Source organism: Lepisosteus oculatus, chromosome 15, assembly GCF_040954835.1.
Source record: "Lepisosteus oculatus isolate fLepOcu1 chromosome 15, fLepOcu1.hap2, whole genome shotgun sequence".
Taxonomy (NCBI): domain Eukaryota; kingdom Metazoa; phylum Chordata; class Actinopteri; order Semionotiformes; family Lepisosteidae; genus Lepisosteus; species Lepisosteus oculatus.
Genome location: NC_090710.1, coordinates 31,057,600 through 31,073,936, shown reverse-complemented (window position 1 = coordinate 31,073,936; position 16,337 = coordinate 31,057,600). Strand labels below are relative to the sequence as shown.

The following is a 16,337-nucleotide window of genomic DNA, read 5'->3' as shown; positions in this document are numbered from 1 at the left end:
TAAGGCAACCCTAATTGAGTTCTCTAATTGAGACCCACATCTTAGTCAGGACTGAATCACTGCATTTGGCATAAGAAGAGGTTGTGAAGATAATGAATTGCCTTAATGGAAGACAAGTTAGGTGATATCTCCCATGGTCAAAATGTCATGCCAGTGTCAGAGCAAAACAGATCACCTTCTTTGCAGACTGCAAAGGAACAAGTAATAGGTTTATTCCATGCTGAAAAAAAGAAGAAAGAGAACACAACGTTTCGGCTGTGGAGCCTTCTTTGGGTGTCAGACAGTTCTTTTCAGACTGTTTGAAAGCTGTATTATTTCATTGCATGATAATATTTAAATATACCTCCCAAAAGACAGAAAGGTCAGTTTATGTGAAGGTCCTCATAGTCTCATAAAATCACCCACGCTAAAGTATTATGTACAATTTATTAAAAATATTGAATATATAAAGCCAGATATATAAAACATAGTTGCATACAAAGTAGTTTACATTTTGTAAAATTCTCCTAAAAGTATCATAAACATATATTTAAATACAGAGAAAGCTGCAGAATATTGCCAAGATTCTCCTGATGATCTGAACTATTAAGACACAGTATCTAGAATTCTTTTAGTCACTTTTTAGGTGAGGGATTGTAGTCGAGATTTTACAAGTTGACAAGGAAGTAGATACTATATGTTCACCAATAATCAATCTTGAATTGAGAACACAGAATTGGTCATTGAACATCCAAGTTTATAGTCTTTGATAGAAGGGTCATAAAATGGGATTAACTTTTGTGTTTTTTTTTTATTTGAGAATAGGAGAATAAACAGTGTGAAGTCTTTTTAAGCAAAATATATTTTTTAAAACTGGCAGCACTTTAATTTTACATAAAATACTTGCCTGAAAGGCACACAAGCACAGACTATGGTCAATTTCCTATTTCATATGCATCATAAATAAATTTTTAAAAATGAAAAAAAATAGGAGAACAGGAATACATATTAATGTTGTAAATCATTAAAACTACACCCTGGAGTATATCTTTCATACCTGATGCACAGGCTTTATGGTGATGTGAATATGCCAGCTCTTGCAGCGACTCAGGCAACTGTGTGTACAAGTGCCACGCACAAGAGAGAAACTCCAGGAAGACTGAAGAGTGGTTTCAGAGGAAAATGTCGAAACAGCCGTACCAGTAGGGTAGATATTATAAGCATGAAGAAATTCGGTGAGGGTGTTGTCTCAGTTTGAGGGCTTCGGAGGTACAAATAGAAAGTCAATTCCATGCTGAAAAACAGATCCAAGAATCCAGGCGTTTTACTGCACAAGATCTCAGACTAAATCAAGATTTGAATCCGAAACGCAAAAAGCAAAGTCGAAAGGACCCCGTATTACCCCGAGAAATACTTGCATATTAATCCCTTCCACTGACGTAGTAGCGTCATTTATGCGAATAACATAATTAAACAGTAGCGGAGACTGAGAGTTGTAAAAGAGCTTGGGCAACTTGTTATAACAAGACACTACTCAAATGAAGTAAGTCGTAAGTACTTCGAAAGCACCAATTCGTGACTGTCTCTGAAAGATCCATGGGTGCCTGTTCTGTGTGTCTCTGTGTGTGTGTCAAGTCATTTCGCTGTGGCTCAAAGCTTGAGTTAATATATATATATATCATACTCTAAAGTACAGTTCATTACAAAACAAGTGCACTTCGGGCAGTACAGCTGTTTACACAAACTGAGCCGATCTTATTCCCATCCCCTGTTAACTGCATGCCCAACAGTGTAAGGTGAAAATAGGTTATTTCTATATTTTCTTTCTAAGTTACATAAACTAAATTATTTTGTGAAAAAAAAACAACACAAAGGGCAAGCGTAGTATGGCTAATATAGTTCCTGTTTGGCTCCAGTTGTGTGTGTTTTTTTGTACATCACATTGGAAAACACGTCTCTGTTTCGCAGACCAGGGGGTGGAAACAGAAATATAACTCACGATAAATTTATACTTGAGTAACCCGAATGTATTAAGCGGTCCAATTACCGCAAGAAAGGCAATGACTTTATTGGAAAGACACACCATGACAATAATGAGGTACCGGGGGATCCAACAGGGTGCTGATTGGCCATCTGTCCACGCGGGAAACCGCTTATAAGCTCCGCCATTGGAAGGCGCATGGAAAAGTCTTGAGACGGCATTGAAGAGTGCGGCGTCTACAGCTCAGTCTGCTCACCAAGAGGGTTCGGTTCGGTTCGGACTGCGCCTCGCTCTTCAGTACGGCTGCCAGCGAGGCTCTGGAGAGCGCAATGATGTTCCACCAGCGTCAGGTGCTTTTTCTCGCCTTCGTGTGCTGCCTCGTCTGCACCTTGTCATTAAGTTCAGGTAAGACATTCAAATATACTGTCATATTTTTCGCGGAAAGCTGGTGTCGCAGGTAATAACTTTTATTTTTTAGTTGTTCTGAAAAGTACAACGCAAGCATTTTTTTTCCCCAACGTTAATTTTATCCAAGACTTCGATCTCGTTTTGTGGATGGATGAGGGCACAAAGAATTTAACTCTATAATAAACATTTCTAAAACTTAAAAGGACGATATATACAAATAAAGACCATGAAGACACGGGAAAAGCCAGCTAAGTCTCCGTGCACACAAAATAATTGCATGGCCCGTTTTTATATATATAGTACAGATGACTGCTCTTGGTGCGTGACATCTGGAAGGTTTTGTAGCTGTTCTACAACACTTTGTGTTCAGTAACAGTATTGGTGTTTTTGTTCTGGAGGCACTGATATTGGCGTAAGAAACACAATTTTTTTTATCGCGCAGACTTTCCATCAGTGCACGGGAAAGGTCTGCGCGTTGTACTGGCTCAGCTCGACTCTCTCAAGGCTCGATCCGTATGCTGCTCGGGCTCAGGGCGAAGTGTCGGCTGTCCTTCTGAAATCTCCTCGGAATGAGGAGGGCTAGGCCAGACTGGACAGTACGCCCTTGCGCATGTTGGTATCGTACATTTGAGAAGATCCACTAAGCCATCAATGGAGATGAGAGTTCAGGATTTCACACACATAAAAATCAGACTGATTTCTCCTGAGTGGCTTATCATGCGTTTTGTTTTCACTGTAATTTGACAGCGCTACCAAAATTTTAGCTAAAAAATCCCTCTTAGTACGTTCTAGTTTTATTTATGCCTTTGCCTTTCACTTTTGTTCACGTACTGTTTCCCTCTTCATGCACTTTCTCTAGGTTCGCCTCCACTGTCCGTGGCCTGCCCTGAGCGCCCTGCTTTGAACAAGGTAGAGTCTGCTCCGCAGCCGCTTGCGACTTTTGTGCTCTCTAAAGGAAGACCGTTTTCGCGAAAAACGCCACAATGCTGACTGAAATTGGTTTCGGATGTGGACGCTTTCAAACGTCACACGGGTGGCAAAACTGATTGTTCAGAGCATTTTTGCAAAAAAGGTGTCTTGAGGTCATAGGACACGTACTAAGGGGACAGATGCTGGGGTAGGTTCTGTCCCCAGAAGCTAATGCACTGGTGCAACACAGACAGAAAATACAGGCTGGATATCTTTAAGTGACGGTTAACCTTACAGTATGAATGGCTTTTCGGTCCTTTTCATTCTTCTTTTCTTCATGGAAACCTGGTATGTTTTAGCTTGGTCCATTTTCAGAGACCTTCTCAGCCGGTTCAGTGATACTGACAGAGGCCTCTGCAGGACAAGTGGGGGTTCCTGTGAGGAGGCTGCTCGCCCTGTCCAGCTTGCTGGGTTGCTCATGCCTCAGTTGCCTGTTCCAGTCTCCCACCACTCTTTGTGTGAGGGAGCACGTTTTACTGTCTCGGTTACACCGCTCTCCTCTGCTTCACACATCGCTAGCTCTGAAGTAGCCATCGGCTTGACTTTGTCAATGCACTTTGAGTGATTTGAATACTTGAGTCAGGTCCCTCCCGTCTCCTCCTCCAGTTCCTTGCTCTATTAGTGTAAGCAGGTATTCCTGTAAGCCCAGGTATTTTTCTGATTTTCCTTCCCGGTAGACATTCCAGAGCAGCCCTCGTCGAAACTATTGTTCGCCCGAGCCGAGTACATAGCTGTGATTCCATCTGAGAAGAGCCGCGTTATCTTAAGGCTCTCGCGTGCCCTTCACTGTTATCATCTTCATCTTGGTGTTATTATGAGGCTCTTGGCTGTACTCCTCCTGCTCTCATCCTTGCATCATCTGCTGCACGAGGATCAGAAAGAAAATGTTCAGCGGGTTGAACAGATGATTGGTGTCCTGAGGGTGAGGACAGGTGGGCTTGAAGAGAGAGCGGGAGACCTCCTCACTCTGGGGCAATGGAGTGGTGCTCCACAGGTGATCAGTGACTCACGCACCAGCCCAATCACCGATCCTAACACTCTGCTCCCTGAGGTTTTCAGGGAGAAATGGTATTTCTGCAGGGACACATTTCCTCCTTTTCCTAGCAGTTAATAACTCCATAGCTCCCTTTGCTGTGTCAGACCTTAAAACCTTTTTAAGATGTGAAGAGGTCTGGGTTTTCATGCGGCTTTTCTTTTTGTTTTCTGGGTGAAAAAGTGAAGCGATCCCTATAGACCGGGCCCCTTCATTGCTCAGCTCTGGTTCTGTGGTTTGGACCCCATTGTATTACATCTCATCATTCAACATGTTCTGCTTAGTCAGGTCGTATCGACGGGGAGTAATCTGAATTTATTTTTGGTTTTAGATCCCCCTCTTGCTGAAAAGCCTCTGTGGAGTGGAGTTTGAAAACCCTAATGAGGTACAAGGGAAATCGTTTCCTTTTAACAATCCTGCTAATGTCTGAAAACGACCATGACATTCTAACACGGACGTTTTCCCTTTATTTTAGGGCCAGATTCAAGATGTGTACAAAAGGGTAAGTTCCACATTATTTCTGCAATGAACTTGGTACTTTGGAAGGCGTCACCTATTTACTGTTTACCTCTTGTCTTTTAGTTCCTTTTTCATTATTCCAAATCTCGAGATCCAAGTCAGGAAATACAAACCCAGGTAAGGAAAACACGAGAGTGTTGGTGAAAGGTGTCTCTGATTTGGTTTTCTTTCAGCCTTAAGTCCATTTAAAGCAGTTGCTGAAGTCTGACTTTTTTTTGCTTCTAGTCCCATCCTGTCCATCCTTTAATGCGACTTGCTCCAAAACTCTCAGAGAGGACAAAGAAGCAGATTCTTCATCCGGTATGAGCGATTTTCCCAGTCTTTGATTTTAAGGCATTGTATCATCTTTGAAAGGTGTAAATAATGTTAGATGTGTTGTGAGCCAACACGGGGTGTAGAGGATGGCACTGCCACCCACACCTGGGGTGCCATCTGTATGGAGTCTGCATGTTCTTCCTGTGTTTATGTGAGGTTCCTCTTACAAAGACATACTGGGAGGTCAATTGACTTTTGGGAAAATGTCTGTTTGAATCTGTGTGTGTCCTGCAATGGATTGGCGTTCTGTCCAGGGAGAACCCTACTTTGTGCCCTGTTGCATGCTGGGATAGATTCCAGCTCTCCTGTGACTCTGAATTAAGAGAAGTGGTTAGAAACTGCATGGCTGGATACGTGATGAGAACAGGTGGTGCCTCGTTATTCTCTGTTACTTGGAGTAAGACATGATGCTCAGCATTTTGTGTTCCTGATAACTGTTTTAACTTGACCGCCAATAAAATCATCAATCAAATCAAAAGCCTGTTACTCTATCCATAGTGTTAGAAAAATAGTCTACAGGTTTTGACTTTATTGCATCATGTCATCAGTGAGCAGAGGACCGTTTTAACGTATCGAATCACATGCCAATGAAAATGAAAAAAAGGAATCAAATTAGCCCTGCTTATCAAGAGACCAACGCTTTTGTGCCATTGCTATGTTAGAGGATGGAAAAAAAGCCACCTGAGGTGAGATGGCTATTAGCGGAGCCTAGTCCTCTTTGATGAGCCGAGGTTTAGAGTAGACCACGCTGATGGAAGTTGAGAGCATAGGACATGAGTAACGCTATGCCAATTGTGGACAATGGCAGATGGTGGGGAGGTCCATGTGTTCTGGTCCGGAGTGCAGGGGTGGCACAGAACTCCCCTAGTCAGGCTGCCATCAGCCAGTTCTATAGTGCCCTACAGTATACAGTATTCCTGCACCGCCAGGGGGCTCATTCTGACACGACCACCTGCCGGCAAGACTGCAATACAGGTCCTCATGCTGCTTGTGTAAGGGTGACGTGGCGAGAATAGGAATATTAGTGTCCTTCTTGTCAGACTTCAGCTCCACTGAATATCTGCCGCAGCAGCTGAGCCAGCGTGTGGTGCCCAGGGCTCAAGCTCCGGGGAACACCCACATGCTTGAGCAGGCTCTAGCAGGGAACCCATTAATATTCTCTTCAGTGTGCAGAGCACATCCAAAAACTGTTAACAACTGTAAAATGGTCAATGGCCACAGTGCAGAGATACATCTGTCTTTATTTGGCACTTGGACTGAAAAATGTATTTTCCTCCTCTCTCTCTCTCACTCTAGCTGCAGGTCATTTTCTTGAATCCCTTGCAAGAAAGAAAACACCAGCCTGAATTCTTCCTTAGAAATTTGTAAATACTATAACGGAACTAAAATTGTACAGAAATTACAACAATCCCATAATCCCAAAACAATTCCTTTTTAAAAAAACGTTTAATTTCTATCGATTTACAATGCCAACTGTGATACGTGTTGAAAAAAATAAAAGAATGAAAATGGTACTGTTTCCTTCCATGAAAAGTAAAATGAAGCTTACAGGTCTACGGCACCATTGCTCTTAAACATTAAAAGCCTTTCTGCAATGTTTGTGATGCTACATGATGACAAAGTATTACCAGGTTTTCTAATCATTAAATGACAACAGCTACAGTATACATACCTATGCCAGCTTAATCTGGTGACTGCCAGCAGACTGCTCTACGGTCAAGTGGAAAAACTCTGGAACAACAAGGATCTACCCAGGGATGAAGGTAATGTATTTGGCAAAACATTTTGTAGAAAGGGAAATCAATTATTTCTGTTGCTCATTCTTCTATAATAAGAAGGGTAAATATAAATAAATTTAAACAAACCTACAGCATGAAAAAGAAAAGCCTGGATTAAACAATTGTGCATGGTGCAATTTTGTACTTAATGTGGCCTCCGTCAGCACCACTGTGCAAATGTCTTTACCAATTTGGATGAGTTAATGGCATCATGCGTGTGATCACTGTCCCCTCATGATAGTGCCTGGATGTTTCTGCAAACTGTTTTGTTAAATTGCACATATTGATTGCTTTACTATTACACTGCATTTTTTCTTTGTAACACAAATGTCACTTTCAATCCATTCCAGTATATATGTTGCACACCGGTAAAACAAATGGGTTCACTTTTAAAACGTAACTTCTGCTTTTACCTTTAAAAGGTCTTGCAGTTGTATATTTTTTTTCTTAGTGACACTACAGAAGTTTGTATTTATAATTCGTCACCCTTAGGTTTCAAAAACGTTGACTTAATTCATAAGAAATTGCTACAATTTGCTGTTTTATATGGAGTTACAATTGCAGTTTAATACCTTCTCAAAAAAAAAAAACATACCAGTGAGTGAGACGATACTATATTTGGTTAAATAGAACACACACTGTCTACCTCCCTCCTCTATTTTAAAATTAATTGCCTACAAATAGGTTTAAAAAAGGCAGAATTTTCCAAATAGTTTTAGTAGCAATTTTCGTAGGTTTGGGGTGGCACATGTCTATCAGTTCTCACAGCTCTTCAGTCCTCCAAGCAAGAGGCGATTTCATCTCGGAGAGGACAGTGGGAACAGCCTCTCTGTGGACAAATAAGCCAGTGTAGAGAGAGACATCCCTGTGACACAGGCCACTGCCACACCAGACAGACAAGGAAATAATGCACTACATTTCATCACTCAATCAGGGGTAAAACACAGATCGGGGCCCGTAACATTGTAAGACGTTTCAATCATCGTCCGAGTCGCCGTCCTTTTGTGTGGGGAGAGAGCATCTGATCGACGACATCAACTTGTCCTCGATTTGTTTTCGAGGATTTTCTTCCAAATCCGTCTTGACGGCCCCGGGCTCCGCGAGCATCCACTCCAGCTCTTCAGAAAGATCAATTAAAACAAAACACGGGTTTTAACAACACAGGGCTCAGCCTCGGCCTTCCGAAACACTTCCTCTTCATGCTGGGACATCTCCTCCACTGAGAACCTCTGTGGGAGTGAGGCTCGTAGTGTGCGATTTGCGCCTCACATTAGTGGAGACTCATTATCCACTGCAATTGATTTGTTAAATCTACTGATTTACTGTGGCTTGGGAAGCGGTTTTTCTTTAATTAGTCTTGTACAAACAAACCATGTGACTTTGTCATGAAATACAATAATTAAAATCCCGAATGCCTTAACAACTAAGCTGTCTATTACAATGACACAGGGGCACCTCATACAATCAAACAGTAGTTATCACAGTTAATTCAGTCAGACACACGTTCACACACATAACACTTTAGAGCACAGGTCTCGAACGCGATTCCTAGCCTGCCTAAAGCCAGAGCGCAGTCAATTAAACTATTAACCTTATTATCTGTAGATGTACAGAGCCCTCCAAAAGTACAGTATTAGGAGAGCATATTCAAAACTAACAGGTTTTTATTACTGTTAAATTGGATTTGTTGTGTGATGAATATAAACACAACATACATTTCCCAAAAGATTTTATGAATACTTATAATAGTCAGAAAAAAGTGCTTTTGTGTCTAAGCTAGTCATTTTAAGTGATAAGAAGTATTCTGACATATTCACTGTAGGTCAATTTCAGTGTAAAAGGCAGAACGTGGTTGCATATTCCACATTGCTGAACACTCTGTGCAATCATTTGAGATCCTCTGCTGCTGCAACTTTGAGATCTTCTCTAGTCTTTGGGTGCTCCAACCCTCAGTTTCGGCTTCCGCCTGTGAACTGCACCCTCATGTTGATTTAACTTGCCCTTATGTTAAGGGTCATAGTCGTACGGTACTGGGAAGCACTGTCCCATAAGAATGAAACCCGTTTCTCCTGCACGAGCAAGAAAAATGATTTTGTTTACTTCAGAGCTCATCCTGCCGTTGCCATCGTCAGACAAGCGAGTCTGCTCCATACGTGGCCATTACGTTCCTTACAAAACGCTATCTCCAACGTGTTCAGGAGCTGAAAACACTTCAAGAGTCCAGACCAGTCCTATTATTGGGTCAATTAAGGGTTCAGTTAACTTAACTGGGAGCTCACTGGGAACAAAAAACAGCACGTGTGGGTCCACAGGACAGGGCTGTGAACCCCCGATGTAGACGACAGTGTAGAAACACACAAGTTAGCAGACTGGGAGGAACTGGGGCTTCTCTTTCTTCAGGAATTTTTCATGAACTTCACCAGGCGTTGTGTGAACAACTGCCATAAGAACCACAGACTATACTCAGGCATTACTGATAACGCAGAAGACGGATAAACCTTATGACATAAAACATAACTTACCTTCTACTTTTAAATTCATGCCACCAAAGAGCAGTGGCCCAATAAACTGTGCTTTCATTTCACCTTCCAAGTACACAAATATAGTCGGCAGATTCCTGTCAGGGTAGTTTGGTATGCAGGTTGTCGAGATTGACTTGAGGAATTTCGTCTGTGGGAATTTTCTTGCTAGTACAGTGAGGTGCTGATTTATCAGAGAGCAGAGAGGGATGCTGAAAAAAAAAAACAAACATGTATAGGAAGAGGACAGAGATTACAAAAGGATTACCTTTTAAATAAAAAAAATTATTTATACTGTAAGTTACACAAAAACAAAGATTTTAGGAGCTCATACTCTAGACTTAACACGGTACATCCACACTGAACGAGGGCTAAGACTTCTCTGGGTTAAAGCTCAGGGCTATGGCACTAACGTACCCTTATATCCCCCAGTCCTTGTAGCTAAAGTTTTTTCACACCGTATACAACCAGAGAACCAATATCAATTTGATCACACAAATACTTAAATCTCCCACTAAATTGGAGTCTCATAACCTGAAAAGAAATAGGTCTGTAAAAAGACCTGTGAAAGACAAATAGGTTTAGAATTTCTGCAATCCAGCAAGGATCTGGGGTCTCTTTAAATCCTCAAAAGTTTAAGACTAGTAGAGGAGTTAAATGTGTGCAATTAAACATTAATTGGACTAGTTCAATCTATCAGGCAGGGTAAAGATGTTAACCACTTAAAGAGAAGTAGAGATTTGATGCATAGTAGACACGAAGACCTAGAAACCATTTTTTTTCAGGGTCCACTAAATAACTTTAAAAGAATTACTCTTTACTCATGGAAATAAATTCTCAGTTAATGGAATCGGTGAAGAGTAACACTGAACTTACCCCTGTTTGTACAGATGTAATACAACCCAAATTCCTTGGCCAGCTTTGTTCACTTCTTCTATATAATCCTGTCCAGATATTTCCTTTACCTCTCCAAAAACATTTTTCATCTGATTAGCTTTCCACTCGGCAAGTCTTTTCTGCCTGAAATTTTACAAATAAAAAAAATCAGAATTATTAGACAAAATGAATCTAGTCGAGACTCATGCAAAAAGAAAGTACAAAACTGTAAACTAAGACAATAGTCTACACAAATCCTAAAGGAGGCTGATGCAGCCATGTACGGACCCACAGAAATCACAGGCAATTCGTGACAGCGTGAAACTGCAGTTCTGCCCTTCATGAAGGGTTGAGGGAGTCTGAAACGCGCTACCGAACCATGCTGTTGAAGCAGATTCCCTAGCATCTCTCAAGCACCACCTGAATGAGATTAATAATCTACTAGCAACCAATTAAACTACATGAGCCATGTGGTCTCCGACAGTATATAACCTTCAACTGGGTGCATGAGCCATTGAGACCTGTAGGCTTAGACTCTTAAGGCTGCTGCTGACCAGGTTAATCGACTGACCTGTACATCTCCATGGCCCGCTCATCCTCCTCACTGAACTCGTCCTCATTCTCATGCAGCTCATCCAGCGTCATTTCCTCATACGTCTTCACTGCGAATCAAAAGACAAAAGACGAACACATTTTGACCCATGTAACTCAATGATATGCAAGATATCAGATACATGTTGTAAACTACACTTCAAGCATAGTGGGTTTACCAAATCATACATTTAATTAAAAAATGCACTTATTCAACACTGGTGCAGCAGATAAGTAAATGTATCCTGAGCCTGAGCACCCTGCTTGTGATCAGCTAGAGCATTTCAAAAGGTAGTGATGTATCTACAGCCAAGCGTGTATCCTACCCCACAGCTGCTGGCATAAAAGCCAAGCAGGCATTTTAGCCTTGAGGCAGGATCAGCTCGTCCAGAAAGCTGACATTGGAAACCGCAGACACCACTTAGCTCAAACCCAGTGCGATGTACTCCTGCAACCAGGAAAGCAGGCTATACAGTCCCCAACAAAGCAAGACAAGACATCCCAGCATGGGATACGCCAGCAGCTACACCACCCTGCAGCTTACCACTGACAGCCCACTGGAGCTCAGCAGGTGTGAGCCTGGCCAGTACCTGGATGAGAGACCTCCTGGGAAAAACTAAGGCTTCTGCTGAAAGAGCTGTTAGTGGAGCCAGTAGGGGGCGCTCACCCTGTGGTCTGTGTGGATCCCAATGCCCCAGTATAGCAATGAAGACACTATACTGTAAAGAGGCACTGTCCTTTGGATGAGACATAAAATTGAGGTTCTGACTTTCTATGGTCATTAAAAACAGTTATCCCTGTGTCCTGACTAAATATGCCCCTTGGCCTTTACCAATCATGGCCTCCCAATAATCCCCATCTGTGAACTGGCTTCACCACTCTGCTCTCCTCCCCTATGAGAGCTGGTGTGTGGGGAGTGGACTGGTGCACTTTGGCTGCCGTTGTATCATCCAGGTGGGGCTGCACATTGGTGGTAGTGGAGGGGATCCCCAGTCCCTGTAAAGCGCTTTGAATCGAGTGTCCAGAAAAGAGCTATATAAGTGTAAGCAATTATTAAGATTATCGCATATAAAACAAAGGGAAGGTGCACAGACTGGAAGACCTAAACACTGCACAAGGACAAGGCTACTTTAAAGAAAGCCCTCACCTACGGACTGCTGTAAAACCTGCTGCTCCTCCTCCTCCTCCTCGTCGTCTGGTTTCTCTTTGGGCGGCAGGATGCCTTTCCTTCGCAGGATGTCATTCCACTCCGTATCCGCGTTTGGGTCCTTAAGAAAAACTTCAACAGCTCTAATTCACCGGACAATGCATGAACGGGCCCTTTTAATTTTTTTTTGGTTTGGTCACTAGGTATCCGCAGATGCCAGATAACGCACCCAAGTTACATCAAGTACGTTGACTGCTGTAGTTAGTTAACATAACACCACATGCAGCCGATGTCAGAATTGAAACGCAATTCTTCCATTTAGCTAATGACAAGGTAATTTCAAATGCTACAACATCTCCTAATGCTACACATATACAATGAAGTTAGGACGAACCACTTCATCTTTTCTAAATCTTGACTTCGGACTCTTCCAATCTTCTGTATCAGATTCGTCATACTATAACTAGCCAAGACCATCTTCCCTCATTTTTGTACCTCAACAAAATGAAGCAAGGATATTTCTTTATTACTGTACGTACCTGCATTTTTCTCCCTTTTAACAGTTCCGAATGAACTCACGTTGTTGCTGCGCCCAGATAAAGAGGAAGCTAAATGGCGTCAAATAAAACCTCCCCCCACAGCAAATGAGGTTTTCGGTTCTTTAGTTCCTACTAGAAAATCCAGATATATTTGCGTTTACTTTTTTATAAATTAATAGGAATAATAAAACCTAAGCAGTTGTGATCATGGATAACTGCCCCTTTAAAAGCTCCAAAGAAGCTGTTATTTCACCTGTGTGGGACAAATAAGCAGTGTTTGTGCGGACAATTATAAATGTGGCACCAATTTCCTGTGTGTCGCCTCACTATGTCCATATTAGGTGAAAGAGCTGTGTTTTCCTTATGAGGTAACCATAGCTTTTACGACGTCTAACAGGAGGAGACAGGAGACAACAGCTGTAAATATATCTCACACAATGGTGTGCAGTTTCCCCGTCATTCTTGTCGGGGTAAAGATAAATTAATCCCTAAATTACTGTAAACCAAATTATCTTATCCGAGTCCAATAACATTTTCGTCTCGGTGTTTATCGTATTCTGATTTATTATTCACGTATTAGAGTATTCCAGTTGTATTCTAGTGTAACTGTTATGAACAAAGTCGTTACACATGAAGGCAGAATACTTTCTAGTTTTTTTTTTTTTGTTGTCTAATTCCTCTGATGGTTTGAGGCACAGGTTTTCTATTAAGTTCGTCCTGGGATTCATCTCTGGAAACTGCTGTACATGTGATCATTCAGGGGTGAAGGAAATGCAACGAGTAATGTTTTAGAATGTTTTAAACTACAAAATGTAGTTCGGAAAATTCATTTAACGCTGTAAAAATGTAGTGCCCTTAAGATAAGAGATTTCTGCGAGTGGATGGATGCATTATTAATCCTTAGAAATCTTGCTGAGCTACTCATGTCTGGATAAACAACGTGCATTTGAACGGCCAAGTGAAAATGTATTGCCTCCCACAGTTATTACTTTCCCCAAGATGTTAGGTGAAGGAGTTAACGACCAGATAAACACGATGAGAAACATACTGTTCTCATACTGTCACACTGGCACAGAGCAACACACAGATGAACGTAGCTGAGTACGCGCGATGGTCGATTGGTTTATTGTTAACTATGAACTGTTAACAATCTTAACGGAATCTTCTCTTATAGATTTCTAGAGCAAATAAAATAATATCCGTTTATTAGCCATATACTGTTTCTTGCATAAGGAATTTGTCTTTTTTCACAGACCCCAGCTTGCTTTATATGAGACACACAGACAGGGAGAGAAGCTTGGGGTCAGAGCGCAGGGTCAGCCATTTATACAGCGCCCCTGGAGCAGTTGGGGTTAAGGGCCTTGCTCAGGGGCCCAACGGAGTAGGATTCCTCTACCAGCCACGGGATACGAACCAGCCACAGGTGCAGAGCCTTAGCCACAGTGCTAAGGAGATATATTGTCACAAGAGAATAAAATACTGATTTATAATCAGAACCCTTCTGTACAGTCTTACAAGAATCTCACAGAAGATTTCAGACACGATTTGGGGTCTTTTAAATTTTAACTACCCCCAACTGTTTCGTGTTCTTGAATTATTTCCCAGTGGTGAACGCTGCAGATGAAATGAATATTTTTGTCATGATAAATTCTAATTTGTTATAGGTAAAGTTATAATATATGGTTAGTGCTTCCACATTATTTTAGACTAGAGAAAGCTTATGTTTAGTTTTTAATTATAAATCAGTTACTCGTTTATGTCATGCAGTTATGGTTTATCCATATCTTGAATGTCATCAGCGAAATACCCCAGTGACACTTAACAACAGTGAATATTGAAAAATACAAAATATTATTTGCTTTGCTAATAAAAACCCTTTTATAAGTGAAAGCTGAAGGAATACCTGGGACTGTGATTTAAATAGATTCCATTTCCATGTTTTTTTTTTATTCTATACTGTATGTGCTGTCTAAATATATAGCAGCTATTGTGATTCGAAGAAGCAATAACTTCCAAAACAATTAAACAATTATTACAAGATGTTGAAAATAGCTTAAATAGAGACACTAGACTGTCAGTAATAATGTACTATTTGTTGTTGTTGAAACAGAAAAGACCCATGGATTCTGCTTCGTCACTTCCCGTGAATGCAGTTGTTAAGATTGCACACGCTAGGACTGTCTCCACAGGTCTGCTCACTCGTCTGACACGCACGTTCACTGCCCCTTCACAAGAGCAACCTCCTGTGGTTGCCGCGGTATCTTGCTCGCTTGGCTTCTATTTGATTGTAGCAATGACATGGGAACGTGTTTCATCTTACATTATAGTATAATTATATTATACTGCCACCTAGAGGAGACTTTCTCCTTGACCCACCCAGACGTGAGGAGCACGAATTCTACATCTAGACCAAGTGCTCGTTTTCCACAACCTACAGAAGACGACCGTTAAAACTACGGGATTTCGTTTTTAAAATGAACACCCCCACTATTTTCCTCGGCAACTTTCAGAATATTGATTTGTGTGAGATTACGTTTGAAAGACTGAGCAGCTTTTGACCCGTAACGCAAGGGGTTTAAAGGGTGTGTGAGTATCAAGTCGCATAAGATGGTTGGCCGCCTTGTTGGCCGCAGGGTTTACTGGGCGGATGAAGTTAGATAGATAGATAAGACTTTATTGATCCCGAAGGGAAATTGATGTGTTACAGCAGTCCAGCCCAAGACAAGCAAAAACAGACATCAGAATAGACGAAACATTAAAATACGTACAGTAATACAGAATAAATAGGTGTGTGCAAAATATGCTCATAGTCACTGTAAAAAACAATAAAATATGTGCAAAATGTGCATAGGTCTATACAGATAAGAGTGTTGGTCCCAGTTTACATGAAAAACAGTTTTCACATCTTTTGGGATTAAAACTGTTACATAAATGCAACGAATTGTCTGAATATTTTATAATAGAATTAATTATATTATACATATAGCTTATTAGATATTCCTGAGATATTTTTAGTATCATTTTGTGCACAACGATACACTCAAATGACGCTGACTGTTGCATAATCACTAAACCACATAATTTGTGAGATTAATGACTAGCCCATTGCGCACAGGTGGTGGAAGTAATTTAACCTGTTGAAACCTAAGCATGAGTAAAAATAAGATAAGATTTTATTGTCCCCTGAGGGAAATGTTTTATGGACACACAGCACTCCTGTACATTTAAATAGAATGCAAACAAAAACAAAGAAGACGAAAAGGAAAACATGGCACGTTAGTCTATTACAAAAAATAAGAAAAACGTTGCACATCACTCTGTTGCACGTGTACAGTGTAACACATAACAACATGTAACATTTCTAACACATCACAAAACATTTTGCTCTCAAGGGGGCTGTTAAGAGTCAAAACTGTGTTTATCCTTGACAATTGCCTTGAGAGCCTTAATGGATAGTGGAACACAGGAATGTTTGTATCTGTTTGACTTACATTGGGGAACCCTGAAATGTTTGCCAGGAAGAAGGGCAAAGAGGGTTCAGCTCTTTGGGATGCTCTCTCCGTGTTCATGTGGGTTTCCTCCCACAGTCCAAAGACATGCTGGTAGGTTACTATGCTTCTAGGGAAACTGGCCCTGGCGTGAGTGCGTGTGTTTATCTGTGCCTGCCCTGTGTCAGACTGGTG

General features: G+C 41.3%; 2 protein-coding genes across 2 annotated transcripts; one reads left to right on the top strand and one right to left on the bottom strand.

Moving 5' to 3' along the window:
- The first annotated feature begins 2,030 nt into the window (after positions 1-2,030).
- nms (neuromedin S) lies at positions 2,031-6,716 on the top strand. The gene is made up of 7 exons (XM_015364132.2): positions 2,031-2,365; positions 3,228-3,277; positions 4,702-4,755; positions 4,846-4,872; positions 4,953-5,006; positions 5,115-5,189; positions 6,501-6,716. Exons 1-7 carry the CDS (start codon positions 2,290-2,292, stop codon positions 6,570-6,572), a joined length of 408 nt encoding a protein of 135 aa, XP_015219618.2. The 5' UTR covers positions 2,031-2,289; the 3' UTR covers positions 6,573-6,716.
- On the bottom strand, positions 6,632-12,764 carry pdcl3 (phosducin-like 3). Its single transcript, XM_006639333.3, has 6 exons — positions 12,655-12,764; positions 12,116-12,236; positions 10,949-11,039; positions 10,378-10,521; positions 9,505-9,713; positions 6,632-8,100 (listed from the first exon to the last, which is right to left on the bottom strand). The coding sequence occupies exons 1-6, from the start codon at positions 12,658-12,660 to the stop codon at positions 7,958-7,960; spliced, it is 714 nt and encodes a 237-aa protein (XP_006639396.2). The 5' UTR covers positions 12,661-12,764; the 3' UTR covers positions 6,632-7,957.
- Between the last annotated feature and the right edge of the window lie 3,573 nt (positions 12,765-16,337).